We start from the raw sequence: 17688 nt of genomic DNA on the forward strand, positions 1-17688 counted from the left end.
GCTCCTTCTGCAGAGAAGCCACAGGGGACCAGATGGCTGTGCCCGGGGGACTGACCACTCAAAGGCGGCCCCTTGGGCGCGTGGGCACTCCTAGCTCAGCCTGACAGGCCCCCAGGGCTTCCTGTGTCCCTTGAACGTGAGGTCAGTTCTCACTCAGCTCTGGGCGGGACCCAGGGTGACCCTCTGACTTTGTGAGGTTAAAAGTGCCCTGCTCGGCAATTACTACGCGAGCCCACCCCGGTCTAACCATTAAAACTGTCTGCTCCATACAGAGTACAGCTCCTCCTGCAAACGTCCGGGGGCACAGGGCTTTGTGGGTAACTTCCGTGGGCCCTGGAGATGTCCGCGTCCCCATGCCCGGAATCAGCGACTGCAGCCCTACAGGCAAGGCGGCTTCCCAGACGGGGTGCACGGAGGGTCTCGCAACGGGAGACGCCCTGGAGTAGCCGGGTGGGCCCGTGTCATCCCAGGGACAGGCGGGAGATGAGCAGAGAGGGCGTGGTCGTCGGCACAAGGAAGCCGAGGCACACCGGGGTGCTGGGGGGGAAGCTGTTTGGGAACCGAGAAATAGTGTAAGAGGAACACCATCAAGGGGGGGTCCTTCCTACAGCGAACACATATCTGGAAACTTCCCTTATCGTGAGGTCACGGGATCATAGAGGATGTGAAATTCAGGAGTGGCTCTCAGAGCACCGGCCGTTCGCAGCCCTTCCTCGTCCTTGGTCCCATTCAGACCCCACCGCCAGCCACTGTCTCACTGTCATAGGTGCTCAGTCGTTGCATCAGGCCCTCGTCTTGTACACACCCTCCCTCCAGGACCCCGGGGCCACGGGCCCACCCACCAGGCAGCGGGGAGGCCCTCCCAGTCTCCTCAGTGACGCCTCGGAGGGGGCGACCGTCCTGGTCTCGGGCCTGACGGGTGACAGGGTGTCTGGGGTCGGGAGTTGCCCACAGACGGGCTCCCCCGAGATCTGGAGGGTCCCAGAACATGCTGCACCATGAACGGCGTTCAAGAAACTTCCAACGGTAATGACGGCCATCACCTCCGACTCATTCTCTCCTGGGCAGCGGTCCCCGCTGACGGTGTAGACGCTCTAGCTGGGAGTCGTCCCGCTGACGGTGTAGACGTTCTAAGAGCTGTCTGGCTGACCGTGTAGATGCCCCGTCTGGGAGCAGTCTGGCTGACCGTGTAGATGCCCCATCTGGGAGCAGTCTAGTCTGGCTGACCGTGTAGATACCCTGAATGTGAGCAGTCTAGTCTGATTGACCATGTAGATGTCTATCTGGGAGCAGTCTGGCTATGTAGACGCCCTGTCTGGGAGCAGTCCACTGACCATGTAGATGTTCCAGCTGGGACTAGTCCTACTGACTGTGTAGACGCCCCTCTGTGAGCAGTCTGGCTGACCGTGTAGACGCCCCATCTGGGAGCAGTTGGGCTGACCGTGTAGATGCCCCATCTGTGAGTAATCTGGCTGACCGTGTAGACACCCCATCTGGGAGCAGTCCAGCTGGCCATGTAGACGCCCCAGCCAGGAGCAGCTTGGCCTCAGGGTGGACGGCCACGCCTTCTGCAGCTGTGACCGACTTTCCCGGGGAGCCATCAGAAAGTCCTGGATGTTCTTGTGCCACGGGGCAGGGGTGGGGGCGGGGGCACGTCCTGCAGGGGCCCTGCCCCTCCCTCCCATGCACTATCCTGGCACCGTTGTGGGTTGTGGGTTGCTGGTTTCCACGTGAGTCAACATCCGTGCACTGCACTCTTTTTGGTTCCCGATGAGGCGGAACTTCCTCACGTCTCTCACTCTGTGCTGTGAGGAATCCAATCTGCCCGTCTATCTGTGCAGACGGTGGAATTTTTCTTAAAATTCGAATGGACGAGGTTTTGAATAAATGTGGGGAAACTGAGGGATCTAGGAGTCAAGGCAGGTAACAATCCAGCCCCTTTCTCTTCACAGGCCCCTGGGGATTTTGCTCTGTCTCTGCTTCCCTGGGAGGGGGGTGGGGAGAGCCAGCCTCTGCGAGGAGGTACCCCCCTCTCCCGGCTGCCGGCCTCTGCTGTTCTGCTCCCGAGGGCCTCTTCCGTCTGTCCCTGGCACCAGGGACAAATAGGGAGCCTGATGCTGACCTGGTGGGTCTGGCCGGTGCTCCCTGACCCTCTCTAGTGCTAGTGGTCCACTGAGACTGCAGGCTCGTCCTCTTCCACTGTCCTGAGGATTTGTTCACAAGGCAGCGTTTAGCTCCCTGTCTCCTCAATCAGGCCTTGAAACCTGGAGCAGAATGCGTGATGCCTGAACCGACCCCTGCACCCCTCCTGGGGCCCGCGGGAATCTGCTGGTGCTTCAGAGCGTCAGCCCTCGTGCCCAGACCAGCACGCAGGCGTTCCTGTGTGTGGACGCCTCTCTCCAAGGGCGTCAGCGAGGTGTTACTGGGCCCTCGGGTTCCCACCAGGTAGGGTCCCACCTTTAACCTGCACGGGCAGGGGGCCAGGCGTGGGCAGGGCCCAAGGCCCACTCAGGGCGAGAGGCTTCTGCAGCCGCACTCACATGCCGGGCCCAGCCCGGGGAAGGCCTGGCTCTTCCCCGGAAGGAGGGTGGGGCCGTGGGGTGGGAAGGGAAGTGGAGTATGCGGATGGTGTCCGCGTGCAGATCTCCTCTTTCGGGGGCTTTGAACTTGGACTTGGAGGCTACGTCTTTATCACTTGCTTCCACCAGGCAGAGCAAACGCTGCCCGCGTTGGCGTGGTCTCTGGGCTCAGAGGAGAGGGAACAACACAGCCATCTCTGTTTCATGATCCAGACATTTTATTGATGATAGCAGTGGCCTTTGTCACCCGGAATGAGAGCAACCAGCCCTGCAGGGGAGGGCTCCAGGGTGCAGCAGCCCCCCCACCCCCCACCCCGTTGAGGGACCTGTCTTTGCAGAAAGGGAAGCCGGGCACGTCCAGATCCCCGGGAGGCAGCAGCTGTGCGTCCACCGAGGGGCAGGGGCATCCTGGCGCCCCCAGAGGGGTTCCGGGGCTCCTGAGAGAGGACGCCTGTGCTCTGGAGCAAAGATAGCAGCTCTAGAGGCAGAAGCTGGAGCCGGTCAGCAGCAGGGCTGGCCCGAGACAGGGCCGCAGCAGGCAGGGCGGGGGCACGCGGGGCGGCAGAGCAGGGACACGCAGGAGGCCGGGCGGCAGCAGGAGGAGGCAGGGGCACAGCAGGCGGGGCGGGGGCACGCGGGGCAGCAGAGCAGGGACACGCAGGAGGAGGGTCTGCAGCAGGGGCTGGGCTGGCAGCAGGAGGGGGCTGAGCACGGGGAGTCCTCGCAGCAGACAGGGGTGCAGCAGGGCTTGCAGCACGCAGGGGTACAGCAGTCTCCCTGGCAGGGGGAGGAGGGGCCACAGGACGGCTGGCAGCATGAAGAGGTTGTGCAGGGGGAGTCCTCACAGCACACAGGGGTGCAGCAGACGGGCTTGCAGCAGACAGGGGTGCAGCAGACGGGCTTACAGCACACAGGGGTGCAGCAGGCGGGCCTGCACACGGGGTGGCAGAGCAGGGACACGCAGGAGGAGGGTCTGCAGCAGGGGCTGGGCCGGCAGCATGAAGAGGTTGTGCAGGAGGAGTCCTCACAGCACACAGGGGTGCAGCAGACGGGCTTACAGCACACAGGGGTGCAGCAGTCTTCCTGACAGGGGGAGGAGGTGCAGCAGGACGGCTGGCAGCATGAAGAGGTTGTGCAGGGGGAGTCCTCACAGCACACAGGGGTGCAGCAGACAGGCTTGCAGCACACAGGGGTGCAGCAGACGGGCTTGCAGCACACAGGGGTGCAGCAGACGGGTTTACAGCACACAGGGGTGCAGCAGACAGACTTGCAGCACACAGGGGTGCAGCAGTGTCCCTGGCAGGGGGAGGAGGGGCCACAGGCCAGCCGGCAGCAGGAGCCGGTGAGGGCCGACTGGCAGGGGCTGCACAGGAGTGTCAGGCAGGGGGCCGGGGCGCAGCACGGGGGCTCGCAGCAGCTCTCTGGGCAGTCGTCCACCTGCCAGGAGTAGTCGGGGCAGGAGTCCGAGGATCCGGGCAGGCAGACGCGGCTGTCATAGCTCAGGTCGCTGGAGCAGACGGACAGGGTGGACGTGGCCATGGCGGGGGCAGTGGGGCTGCAGGAGGGAGTGGGTGTGAGTGTGAGTGTGTGTGTGTGTGTGTGTGTGTGTGTGTGTGTGTGAGGAGCTCCGGCTGTCTGTCGGCTTTTATACCTCCCGGCTGCGTGTTGTCCCAGCCGACGGCTCACACGCCTCCTTCCTTGTTGGTCTGAGAGCTGCTTGCAGGGTAAGCCCTCATTAGCACTGCTTTATTTTCTATGATTGGATTTTACTCAGTTGTCTTGTGAGTTTGTTGCAGGACTCTGTTTTCCCACATGTTCATTGTTTGGTTCCAGAAAACTTGTGGAAAATATTTGAGGCAGGTTTTGCTGAGTGAGGTTAGAGGGGAGCCCTTCTCCCAAGTGATGAATTCTGGTTACAGCTCCCCTGTTTGGAACTGCTTTAAATATTTTAAAATTCCTTTGAAGTCTGATAAAGTGCAACTCACCTTATAAAATGCAGAGGACTGGCTCATAGAAAGCTAAGTAACCACCCTGTGCCTGCGTCAGGAGCAGTGTTTCCATGCCCCCAGACAGGCTCAGTCTCAGCTCCTCTTCGTCCTCCATGACTAACTCAGAGGCCCCTTGTTATATTTCGAGATACATTCTGGACTTCTTTTTTCCATTTTCATTTGGCTATGTTAGAAGATCAAAAACATTTTTACATGTGGTGGTCGGTTTTATATTTTAGGACTTTTTTCATGTCTGAAATGCAGCAATTTATGATAGTTTGGCTGGGTATAGAATTCAGATTTTTAACTGCTTGTTTCCTGAAAGCCTCAAAGGTACGTTTCCATTCTCTTGTGCTGCCATTGTTTATTCACCTTTTATCTCTCTCTTTTGTTTTATACTTGAGGAGCACTTGGTTTTCTTTTTATTGTAGTTCTGAACTTTGTATGGTTGGAACTCGTCGAGCATTTCAGTGCGAAGGCTCACTTCAGGAAATGTTTGTGTACAACTGAAAAAAATATCTCATCTTTCCTTGTCTCTCTTTTTGTGCTCCAGTTAGACATCAGACCTTCTGGAACCAGCCATTAAAAAAAAATTTAATGTTTATTTATTTTTGAGAGAGATAGAGACAGAAAATGAGCAGGGGAGGGAAAGAGAGAGAGAGAGAGACACACACACACACACAATCCAAAATATGCTCCAGGCTCTGAGTTGTCAACGCAGAGCGTGACACAGGCCCAAACTTGTGAACCAGGAGATCGTGACCTGAGCCGAAGTTGGACGCTTAACTGACTGAGCCACACAGGCACCCCTGGAACCAGCCTTTCTGTCTCTCAACTTTTCTCTCATTTTCCTTATGTTTGTCATTTGCCCTCTTGACTCTCTTGGTTTTATGTTTTGGACCACGTTTCAGTCTTTAGCCATTTCTAGCCTATTATTTGGCATTATTTACAAGCTTACAGTTTTCTTTTTTTTTTTAATTTTTTTTTCAACGTTTATTTATTTTTGGGACAGAGAGAGACAGAGCATGAATGGGGGAGGGACAGAGAGAGAGGGAGACACAGAATCGGAAACAGGCTCCAGGCTCTGAGCCATCAGCCCAGAGCCCGACGCGGGGCTCGAACTCACCGACCGCGAGATCGTGACCTGGCTGAAGTCGGACGCTTAACCGACTGCGCCACCCAGGCGCCCCACAAGCTTACAGTTTTCAAACATCATCACCTGATTATTTCTTGTTCATAGCAGCTTGATTTCATCTTGTGATGTGAAGGAGATGTGTTCTCCGCAACTCTGATTATGGTACAGGTGTCTCCATGCTTTCCACCAAGTCTTACACGTCTATTTCATTGGACATCAGGCAAGGCCTGCTCAATGGTGTCAGTTCATTTGATTTTATGAATGAAAAACTTCGGGGGCATTGAGGTCCTGTTCCAATTTATATACAAATGTTTCCATCTGCGTCTCTTTTCTACAAACATAAAAAAAATCCCGAGCTTCCTTCCTGCTTTTATACTATTTTGATTTAGTTTTCCTTATAATGTTTAAGATATCCTTTCTGTAGGCCTTCTAGGGGTTGTGGGAGAACCATGCATTTAATCCACTCCCCTGAACGGAAGAATGCAGTGTTGCTATGGGAAATACGAATAACCACCTGGTACTACAGGGTGTTCCGGTGCTTTCCTGTGTAGACACACACAGTCACGGCGGGCAGCTTCCGAGGTCAGCCACTGTGTGAGGCGCCCCTCGGGGACCCACTTTCACAGATGCAAAAATGCTGGAGAAGTGAACCACTCAATGGTGGGTGGGAAGTTCAAGAGCCCACAATTCCGGATACATCTCTCATGCCCCCTGGTCAAGCCCCCAGGCCTGGCCCCCAAAGCCTGGGGTTTTGTGAGTGGGAATGGGGAGGGAACGCGGGCTTGAGGCCAGTGAGGTTGGGGGAGGCTGACGCTGGCTTTGGGGACAGGCCCTGGTGCCAGCAGGTGTTGGGGCTCATCCTCCTCTTCTGCTTCTGATTTGTGGCCCACGTCCCTGTGTGTGATGCCCTTTCCCTTGGCCCATACACTGCCTGCTTCTCCCTTCTCTGGACGGTCACAGCATCATTCAACTGCCCCTGCTTCAACCACATCTCCTCAGGGTTGCTGGCGCCCTGACCCAGGTCCGGACCCCTCTCTGAGATGGACCACTGTGGGTCGGGGGCTTCAGGCCGGTGCCGGCAGGCCAGGGTCAGTGGGAGATGGAACGATCACATGATTTCTGAAAACAGGAAGAAAAGCTCTGGGCATCTGGGCGGGGACAGAAGGGCAGCGAGCTGGGTCCTGGCTCGCAGGCACGGAGGCGCCAGCAGTGAGCGAGAGTCCGGAAGGCTGTGGCGCAGACAGCCACGTCAGTGGCAAGGGATTCACGTTTCGTGTCTTCCTTTCCAAGCGCACGCGTTCTGTTTATTTTGCTGTCATGGCACCAGCTGGGATGCCTGGTACAGCCCGAGCCCCTGGCAGCAGACCCTCCTGCCTCACTCCAGGGGGGAGCCAGAGTGCGTGATGGAGCGTGTGGCCAGGCCGACGTTCATGGCTTTGTGGTGGAATTTGGTTGAACTTACGTGGTTTCTTTGTCTTCCCAGTTTGCCAAGAGTTTTGCTTCGGGCTTTTGAGTAAAGAATGAGTCAGATTGTGCGTGTGTATGTGTTCATCTGTTGGGAGGAATTCTAACGGCTTTTCTGCTCCCCCTCTCCAGCATCATTGATCACGTTTCTAACCTGCATTCGGACATTGACTCGACTTTTTACTCTTGTCGGGCGGCTCCGTATTGGATGAGCTAACGCTTTGGAATTTCTTACTTTGTATTCTTAGGTGAGCCCGGGTTACAGTCAGTTTCTGTGTCTCCCTCCCTCTAGAGAGAGGTTTTGGCATCAGAGCTTTACCAGGCGTGTTAAATAAACCCAGAAGACTTCTGGCTTTTTCTAAGCTCTGCAATGTTGTGAATGTAACAGGAAAGGCCTCTGTGTTGAAGGCTGGCGGTAGGCAACCTTACCGAGTCTATGCCTTTTGAAGATGAGACCCTTACATATCTTTTCAAGATCTTCTTTGGATATCGTTGTATTACAATTTTCATCTTGTTAGTCAATACAGGCAACTTATAATTTCTAGAACTTGGTATATTTCATTTACATTTTCTTTTTTTAATGTTTGTTTATTTTTGAGAGAGAGGGAGAGAGAAGGGGGAGGAGGGGCAGAGAGTGAGGGAGACACAGAATCTGAAGCGGCTCCAGGCTCTGAGCTGTCAGCACAGAGCCCGACGTGGGGCTTCAACTTACGAATCATGAGATCCTGACCTGAGCCGAAGTCGGACGCTTAACTGACTGAGCCACTCCTATTCTTTCTTAATTTGTTTTTTGAGGGACACCTGTGTGGTTCAGTTGGTTAAGTGTCAGCTCAGGTCCGATCTCACTGTTTGTGAGTTCAAGCCCCGCGTACGGGCTCTGTGCTGACAGCTCAGAGCCTGGAGCCCACTCAAGACTCTGTGTCTCCCTCTCTCTCCGTCCCCCACGCACACTCACACACTCTCTCTCTCTCAAAAATAAATAAACATTAAAAAATAAAATAAAAAAAATTTTGTTTTTTCAAGTATTTTTTTCTAGAGTGTTGAGGGGAACACTTAACCTCTGTCCCGGAAGCCACGCACCAGGGGAGGTGAGGCTTTCTCGGTAATACTGTTCCACACGCTCTTGTTTAGGCTACCGTGTTTTCGGGACTGTCCTACCACCACCGTAAGGCCAGGCCTCCCTAGGAAAGGCTTGACAGACTGCAGGCGGGTGAGTTTCTGCTTCGGAGGTGACGGATGGTGGTGTCACGGTAGGTGCCTCGGGATTCCCGCTGGGTCCCAGGCACGGATAGTATCCATGAACGTTCTGTGGACACGTGAAGAGCCCGGGCCATTTCCGTCTTGCCGGAGATCGCTGAGCAGAAGTTTAGGAGGTTCATGGGCAGTGAACTTTCCGGGCTCCTGTTGTTTAAAAGCCGTCCTCTGTGGTGAGTGGGGCAGGGCCAGAGGTTCCTCTATTTTCCGGTCTTTTCTCTTGCTAGAACCTTGTAGAAACGTCCCCCTCCTGGCCCCTGCCACCTCGGGTTACCGTAATGCTTTCATCGCCTCGTTTCATCTTGCTCCTCACAGCGTCTTCTGGCTCCAGGCGCGTTTGTGCAACTTTTATGCCATGACTTTCTTCCGTGACTGGGGTTCGATCCATCCCCTTCCGCTCTGCTCGGGGCCACGGATGCTGGCCGGCTGCGTTTGCCCTCCTCGTGTCCTGAGCGCTTCGGACCTTCCTCGCTCTGTCCTTCTGTATCGCGTTCTGTGCAGATCCTTCCAGAATTAGCTTTTACCCACACGCTCTACTGCACACACTCTTATGTCTCCTTTTATCTGGAGTGTCATGCTTTTAGCTTCCAAGAAGTCCCAAGTATTTCCGTCCTTCTTCCCTCCCTCCCTCCCTCTGTCAGTCTGTCTGTCTTTCTGTCTTTCATAAGCATCCTGTTCTTACTTTAGGAAGTGGTAGCCTCTCCCTTACTTCAGTGTCCGCTTGACCGTTAGTTCAGAGATTTGCTTCTCTTCCACACTTACGCTTTCCTTACGTGTTTGGAGACCTTCGGTGTTCCCGTGTTTATGCGAGGCTCTGGAGAGCTGGGTATTCGTTGGCGGTATGTGCTCTGCACAAGCAAACGTATCCTTCTTCGTGCAGAGCTGATGGCTGGGGCTCTGAGGAGCGGAGGGAGTGTCCTATCTTCCGGAAGTTTCTAAGAGTGCTGCGTGTTTTTCTCCAACCCTCAACCGGGATGGGAGCCTCCAGGCCACCCCGCCCCGTGTGGTTCCTCTCCCGCCACTGCTCTGCGTCAGCCGGACGCACCGGGGCCGCGCGAAGCAGGACTGCAATCCAGGAGTCCCTGGCCCAGGGGTCACACACAGTCTGTCCTCAGGTCAGCCCCTGACGCCCCCACCTCGGGCTGCTCCAGGTCCTCGGAGGAAAGCCACCGCGACAGTCTGCTGACACCTGCCGTACTTCCTGTCGAGGTTTAGAGTCAACCTGCGCTTTCTGCTCAGACTTTCCCAGAAGACCTTTTAAGGGCTTGGTCCCTGGGTGGCCCTCCTCGGTTTTCTCTCCCTGCCCGGGACTCACCGATTCTTGTTTGGATGCAGGGGAAATGGCAGCGTTCGTCAGCAAACCGGTCCAAACTGGAAATGGAATGAGGTTTTGTGTGTGTGTGTTTTAAGTTTGTTTATTTACTTTGAGAGAGAGAGTGAGCGCATGTGAGGAGGGGAGAAAGAGAGAGAGAGAGAGGGAGAGAGAGAATCCCAAGCAGGCTCCATGCTGCCAGTGCAGATCTCCACGTGGGGCTTGAACTCACGAACCGTGGGATTGTGACCTGAGCCACAATCAAGAGTCTGACCCTTAACTGACTGAGCCCCCAGGCACCCTGAGGCTTTGTGTTTTTGACAGACTTCTTCTATATATATGGCTCACCTGCCGCCGTGTTGACCTACTCCGGGTGCACGGTCCGTGGTTTTATTGTGTTCGCAGACTTGTGCCGCCACCTCCACGCCTTAATTTTGGAGCCTTTTCACCACCCCTCCCCCTCAAATGTAGGGGCTGTGATGGTTACCAGTCGCTACCCTCTGCCTTCCCCAGCCCCCAGCCCCCTGCAACCTCCAGTCGCTTTCCGTCCCTGGATTGTCCTACTCTGGACATTTCTGATGAATGGGAACCCACGACATGTGGCCTTTTGCGTCTGGCTCTCACACTCAGGCCCAGCCGTGCTGGGGTGGACGGTGCTTCCCTCCTGATGAGACTCCGTCACGTGGCCCGGCCACATTTTGTGTGACCTCTTCGGCTGGTGGACATTCGGGTCGTTTCCACTTTTTGGTTACTGTGCGTCAGGCTGCCGCGAACACCGTGTCCGGATTTTGCTGGCACACCTGTTCTCCGTCTTCAGGGAAGGCGCTGGGAGGTGGGCCTGCTGGGTCACATTGTGACTCTCGGGAACACGTTTGGAACTTTCTTTCTCCAGCCTGTGCCTGGGACCCGGGTTCAGATGGGGCAGAAGGACACCGCAGTGGGGCCTCCCCGAGGGCGGCTGACACTTCCCCCTGGCGCGCTCCCGGGGGCCCAGGGCAGGCTGGGCCACGTTGGCTGTGACAGCGGCGTAGGACCAAGTAGAAGAGGAGGGGGAGGGAGCCCCGGGCCCTCTGCTGCCATCCGCTCCCCCTGCGGTGGCCAGAGGACACAGAGCCCGGAGGCTCAGGCCGTGTGGGAGCAGGAAAGCCAGACTCTCTGCTGCCTCAGGCCCTCACTGTGTCCCTCCCTAGGGAACTGGCTGTGCTACCAGGAAGGTGGGCCAGCCTGTGTCACCTTGGCCTCTAGCTCTGGGGGTGCCTGTCCTAGGGGGCGGCCTCAGGGAGGAGCAGGGGGGCAGCCATATGAGATGGGACAGCTCAGCCCGCTGTGCGTGCCTAGCCACCTGGCCGGCTGTCCTCCGTGCCTACTTGCTCTGTCCGTGTGCTTGGGATCCCGGACCGCGTGTCCCGTGGGGCGCCCTGGAGGGGGCCTGAGCCCCAGCCTGAGGGGCGGCGGGCAGAAGCCAAGCGGCCATTTGGAGAGGCCAGGCAGACCTCGGGGTGCGGGAAGGGCAGCCTGGGGGGCAGTATGCAGTCCTGCTCCGCCCCCCCCCCCACCCCACCGGGCCCCACCGGGCCTCAGGGGCCCGGTGCAGTGGGGGTGGGGGGGTGGGGGGCCAGGTCTTAGGGAACAGCGGATGTGGGAACATCAGACCAGGTGTCGGGATCCAGGAAATGGTCAGGAGGCAACCGGGAGGAGGCCGCACAGGGGCTGTGTCCTCAGTCAGTGAACACCGTACCCCCGCCGGCCGTGCCTGAAAGCCACGGTGGGGGCTTCTCCATCCTGGTGTGGGGTGGGGACAGGCCGGAGGAGAGGCTGCTGGGTGTGGGCAGCCAGCGAGCTGGAAGGGGGAGTGTGGCTCAGGCGCCCGTGGCTGCTGATGGCGTGGGGGTGGGCGTCCACTGTGTCCCACGAACCTCGGTCTTGGTTAGAGAGACAGCTTTTCTGAGATGGACCCGGGGGCCACGTGCTGGGGCCGGGGGTCCCCTAGGGCCCACGGGGGCCTGGCCTGTGGGGTTCCCAGAAGCCAGCACCAAGTGTCCACCGTCACCCTGACCCTAGTGTGTCCACAGAAAGACAGGAGGTCGGCAGGAGTCAGAGACGGCTTTATTAGGACTCAGAGGTGATGTCACTGCTGGGGTGGGGCCAGGTCTGCTGGGGGACAAGGAACACCCCAGAGCTCATGGGGCTGGTGCCGCTGGGTGCCTTTGTGCAGCTGGGGTCAGGGCAGATGTGGTGAGCATCCCAGGTCCCTGAATAAGCGGCCAGGCCGGGAGGAGGGCGCTCCTTCCCCTGGCGCTTGTGCCAGCCACAGGGGGCACAGCTGGCTTGAGGTCAGCGTCCTGCCCGGAGAGGACCCTGGGTGATGTCTAGGAAGGCTCAGCAGCAGGACTGGCCCGAGGCAGGGCCACAGCAGGCAGGGCGGGGGCACACGGGGCGGCAGAGCAGGGACACGCAGGAGGCAGGGCGGCAGCAGCTGGACCTGCAGGAGGAGGCAGGGGCGCAGCAGGAGGGCCTGCACACAGGGCAGCAGAGCAGGGACACGCAGGAGGAGGGTCTACAGCAGGGGCTGGGCTGGCAGCATGAAGAGGTTGTGCAGGGGGAGTCCTCGCAGCAGACAGGGGTGCAGCACACAGGCTTGCAGCAGACAGGGGTGCAGCAGACGGGCTTACAGCACACAGGGGTGCAGCAGACGGGCTTGCAGCAGACAGGGGTGCAGCAGACGGGCTTGCAGCAGTCTTCCTGGCAGGGGGAGGAGGTGCAGCAGGACGGCTGGCAACATGAAGAGGTTGTGCAGGGAGAGTCCTCGCAGCACACAGGGGTGCAGGAAAAGAGCTTGCAACAGACAGGGGTGCAGCAGGTGGGCCTGCACACGGGACGGCAGAGCAGGGACACGCAGGAGGAGGGTCTGCAGCAGGGGCTGGGCTGGCAGCAGGAGGGGGCTGAGCAGGGGGAGTCCTCGCAGCAGACAGGAGTGCAGCAGACGGGCTTGCAGCACACAGGGGTGCAGCAGACGGGCTTGCAGCATTCATGAGTGCAGCAGTCTCCCTGGCAGGGGGAGGAGGGGCCGCACAGGAGGGTCAGGCAGGGGGCGGGGGCGCAGCACGGGGGCTCGCAGCAGCTCTCTGGGCAGTCGTCCACCTGCCAGGAGGAGTCGGGGCAGGAGTCCGAGGCCCCGGGCAGGCAGACGCGGCTGCCATAGCTCAGGTCGCTGGAGCAGACGGACAGGGTGGACGCGGCCATGGCGGGGGCGGTGGGGCTGGAGGAGGGAGTGGGTGTGAGTGTGAGTGTGTGTGTGTGTGTGTGTGTGTGTGTGTGAGGAGCTCCGGCTGTCTGTTGGCTTTTATACCTCTCAGGTGTATGTTGTCCCAGCCGACGGCTCACATGTCTCCTTCCTTGTTGGTGTTTTGGGCTGTGAGGACTGTCATTAGGGCCTATTCTGTTGTCGTGTCATGGTCTTGCCTCAGCTTGTAAACCTAGGACAGCGCTCGTCAGGGCTGTTGTCCCTGGCATGAGCCTGGTTCCCCTGGGACACCTGCAGGGAAGGCATAGCCTCTCTGCGGCTGACTCCGCGGCTCCCACCTGGCCGGTCATGTGCCGGGGCCCCAGGTGACGGCTCTGGGCTCACATGCTGTGCTCCTGTGGACCCAGCCTGGACCTGACCTGGAGCAGCTGGGCTGGCCCATGATTGGGAGAAAAGAGGACAGAGGCGCATGTTGTAGGGCACAGGCAATGTGGGGCTGATCCCTCTGAGTCGGCTTATGAACTTCTGTGGTCCCAATGTCAGCCATGGCCAGCAAGGAGGGGGACGTCCTCAGACAGGACTGGACCTCCCTTCCCCAAGGAGGAGCTGGAATGTCCCAGGAGGCCTACACTCCTGGGTCATTAGGAGAAGCAGATTCAGGGACTGACCTTTGGTTCCGAAATCTCGTTCCCCCGAGCCTGTGGTCAGTGGTCCTGGCAGAGGCAGGTCCCCGCTTGGGGCCTGAGGGTGGGGTGAGATTTAATCTGGAGGAGTGGGCGTGGAGCAAGGGTGATATGGGGACCGTCCATCCAGGACCTTCCATCATTGCTGTATTTCAAAATTCAAAGGGAATCTTTTTGGAATACAAATTAAGGATGTTGAACTATAAAAAATGTTGACAATGTGCCTGATGGATGAAGGTCAATGAAATTGATAAAGTCCTCACAATGAAAGCAGGAGAGGGTACGAAAGAGTCACACACAACGTTCAAGACATTCAAATTTCCACTAAGCACATGGCAACTACTTGAGTTTAGTAATAATCAAATATTCTCAAAGTAAAACAAAATGTCCTACCTGTGAGCTCAACAAGATTTACGACGTTGATCACTTCCAGTGCTGCTGAGTGTGGGGGCTCACTCCCAGAAGCCCCTAGCAGGCATGATTTTTACAAACAGAACCCATAATATATAAAATTTATGATCATATCCATTTTATTATTATTTTAAAAAATTTTTTAATGTTTTTTATTTTATTTTTGAGACAGAGAGAGACAGAGCATGAATGGGGGAGGGTCAGAGAGAGGGAGACACAGAATCCGAAACAGGCTCCAGGCTCTGAGCTGTCAGCACAGAGCCTGATGCGGGGCTCGAACTCACGGACCGCGAGATCGTGACCTGAGCCGAAGTCGGCCGCCTAACCGACTGAGCCACCCAGGCGCCCCAGATCGTATCCATTTTAAAGTGCACAAGTCAGTGGCATTTACAGGAGTCACAATGTTGTGCAGCCACGACCACTGTCTACTTCCAAAACATTCTCATCAATCCAGAAGGAAATCTTGCACTATCTCGGAGCCCCCCTCCCAGCCCCCATCAGTCACTAATCTGCTCTTGTCTCTGTGGATTTGCCCGTTCCACACATTTCACAAACAAGGAATCCCGCAGCACGTGGCCTCTTGTGTCTGGCTACTTTCACTGAAAATCATGTTCTCCAGGTTCATCCGCGTTGTAGCAGGTGTCCGTGCTCCGCTCCTGTTCATGGCTGAGTAATATTCCACCAAACAGGGAGACCACATTGTACTTACCCGTTCTCCAGTCAGTGGACATTTGGTTGTTTCCACCTCTTGGTTGTCGTGAACAGTGATGCTGTGGACATTTTTGTGCAAGTTTTTGTTGGAATAGCTCTTTTCGGTTCTCTTGGGCGTATATACCTAGCAGAGGGATTGCTGGGGCAGATGGTCACTCTGTGTCTACCTTTCAACAAACCGCCAGACACTTTCCACTGCAGCCGCACCATTTTACATTCCCAGCAGTGAGGTGCAAGACCCCAGTTCCTCCGTGGGCTCCCCAACATCGGTTCTATGGTGTTCGGCATGAAAAACATTGGAGCCATCCTAGTGGGCATGAAGTGGCATCTTCTTGTGGTTTGGACGTGCATTTCCCCAATGACCAATGACACGGGGCTTCCTTTTGAGTTCTTGTTGGCCATTTGAATATTTTCTGTGGAGAAATGTCTAGTGCTTTGCCCATTTTTAATTGGGTTATCTATTGTTTTATTGTTGAGTTATAGGAGTTTGTTATGTATTCTGGATATTAAACCCTTATCAGAATTATGATTTGCAAATATTTTCTCTCATTCTGTGGGCTGCCTTTCACTCTCTTGATAGTGTCCTTCAATGTACAAAACTTTAACTTTTGATGAAATCCAATCTATCTATGTGTTCATTTGTTTGGTGTCATAACCCGAAAAACCATTGCCAAATCTAAGGTCATGCAGATTTACCCCTATGTTTCCTTCCAAGAGTTTCATGATGTCAGCTCTTATATTTAGGTCTTTGATGCTTGAGTTACTTTTTATATATGGTGTGAGGTAGGGTTCAACTTTATTCTTTTGCATGTGGATGTCCAGTTGTCCCAGCACCATTTGAAGAGACTATTCTTTCCCTACTAAATGATACTGATACCCTTGTTGAATATAAATTGACCATAGAAATCCATTTATTTCTAGACTTTCAATTTTATTCCCTTAACCTATATATGTAAATCATTATGCCAGTACCACTGTTTTGATTACCGTAGCTTTGTAGTAAGTTTTATTTCTCCTTTCTAATTCGGATATATTTTATCTTGTTTTCTTACTGAATTGTTCTGGCCAGAACTTCCAGTAGTATTGAATAGAAGTGGTGAAAGTGGGCCTCCTTGCCTGCTCCTGGCTTAGGGGAAGGCTTTCAGTCTTTTGCCATGGTGGCTGATGTTTGCTGTGGGTTTTTCATCTGCCCTCTTATTATTTTGAGGAAGTTATTTTCTCACAGTCTGTTGAGGGTTTTACTATGAGAGGGTGTTGCCTTTGTCAAATGCTTTTTCTGTACCAGTGGAGATGATCGACTAATGTCGTTTTGCTAATGTCGTGCATTACTCTGGTTTTCATGTGTTGCATCACTCTTGCGTTCCTGGAATAAACCCACTTGGTTATGGTGTATGATTCTCTTAAAATGCTTCCAGATTTTGTTTGATTGTATTTTGTGGAAGTTTTAAAAATCTTTATCTGTAAAGATTATTGATCTGTAGGTTTATTTTGTTGTCTTTGTCTGGCTTTGATATCAGGACCTCACAGAATGATTTAGAAAGTGTTCCCTCATTTTCTGTTTTTTGGAGGAATTTGAGAAAGTTTAGTGTTAATTGTTTTATAACTGTTTAGCACAACTCATCACGAAATCATCTGGTCCTGGGCTTTACTTGTAGGGGAGGTTTTCAATGACAGTGTTATCTTGTTACTTGTTTTATGTCTGTTCCAGTTTGTCTATTTCTTCTTAAGTCAGTTCACTCACTTGAGATTCAAAGATACAAATACATTGAAAAGAAAGGATGGAAAAAGATATTTCATGCAAATAGTAACCAAAAGAGAGCTGGAAGGCTATAATAAAATCAGACAAAATATACTTTCAGTCAAATATTGTTGTAAGAGACAAAAGGACATCAAATATTGATAGGGGCACCTGGGTGGCTCAGTCGGTTAAGCATCCAACTTCAGCTCTGGTCGTGATCTCTCAGTTCATGGGTTCAAGCCCCACATTGGGCTCTGTGCTGGCAGCTTGGAGCCTGGATCCTGCTTCAGATTTTGTGTCTCCCTCTCTCTCTGCCCCTCCCCAGCTTATACTCTGTCTCTGTTTCTCAAAAATAAATAAAGCATTAAAAAATATTGATAAAAGTGTCAATATATCAAGAAGATATGACAATTATAAACACATATTCACCCGGTAGCAGGCCCCTAAAATATACGAAGCAAAAATTACAGAATTGAAGAAATAGTTTCAGTTCTACAACAATAGTTGGAGACTTCAATAAGTCATATCCACTAATAAAAAAATGACATAATAGAACAACTAGATCAAAGATCAATAATGAAACAAAGACTATAAACCAACTAAATCCATGGCATATACAAGACATTTAACTCAACAACAGCAGAATGCGTGTTCTTCTCAAGTGCCCATGGAACATTTTCCAGATTAGACCATATGTTAGGACACAGAAAAAATCTTAGTAAATTTTAAAAGACTGAAATCATACAAAGCATCTTCTCTGACCACAGTGGAAAGAGACCAATAACAGAAGAAAGATAGGAAAATTCACAAATATATGGAAATAAAACAACACACAGTGAAACAATTAATGGGTCAAAGAAGAAATCACAGGAGAAGTTAGAACGTACCTTGGGATGAAAACACAATGAACCGGTACTTACAGGATGCAGCAAAAACAGTGCTCAGAGGCAGATTCATAGCCATCAACACTTAATTTAAAAAGAAGAAACATTTAAATCCATAACCTGACTTTACATCTTAAGGAACTAGAAAAAGAAGAGCAGACTAAACCCAAAGCTGGCAGAGGAAGGAAACAAAGCACAGATTAATGAAAGAGAGGGGTAGGAAAACCACAGAAAGAATCCATGAACCCAAAAGTCGGTTCTTTGAAAAGAGCAACAGAATGAACA

At 54.0% G+C, this 17688-nt stretch overlaps 3 protein-coding genes across 4 annotated transcripts in view; 1 reads left to right on the top strand and 2 right to left on the bottom strand.

Annotated features, from left to right (window-relative positions):
- The window catches only part of TSPEAR (thrombospondin type laminin G domain and EAR repeats), a 156591-nt gene that overhangs the window by 41269 nt on the left and 97634 nt on the right, over nt 1-17688 (top strand). The gene's annotated exons all lie outside the window — the stretch shown is intronic.
- Nucleotides 2776-4204, bottom strand: LOC111556338 (keratin-associated protein 10-12-like). The gene has a single exon (XM_023238643.2). The coding sequence runs from the start codon at nt 4116-4118 to the stop codon at nt 3081-3083; it is 1038 nt and encodes a 345-aa protein (XP_023094411.2). The 5' UTR covers nt 4119-4204; the 3' UTR covers nt 2776-3080.
- Nucleotides 11824-13046, bottom strand: LOC105260903 (keratin-associated protein 10-7-like). Its single transcript, XM_045036512.1, has one exon. The coding sequence runs from the start codon at nt 12973-12975 to the stop codon at nt 12112-12114; it is 864 nt and encodes a 287-aa protein (XP_044892447.1). The 5' UTR covers nt 12976-13046; the 3' UTR covers nt 11824-12111.

This window comes from Felis catus, chromosome C2, assembly GCF_018350175.1.
Source record: "Felis catus isolate Fca126 chromosome C2, F.catus_Fca126_mat1.0, whole genome shotgun sequence".
NCBI lineage: Eukaryota > Metazoa > Chordata > Mammalia > Carnivora > Felidae > Felis > Felis catus.

Coding starts and splice junctions, on each gene's coding strand:
- LOC111556338 (XM_023238643.2), bottom strand. CDS start 4,118: ATGGCCACGTCCACCCTGTCCGTCTGCTCCAGCGACCTGAGCTATGAC.
- LOC105260903 (XM_045036512.1), bottom strand. CDS start 12,975: ATGGCCGCGTCCACCCTGTCCGTCTGCTCCAGCGACCTGAGCTATGGC.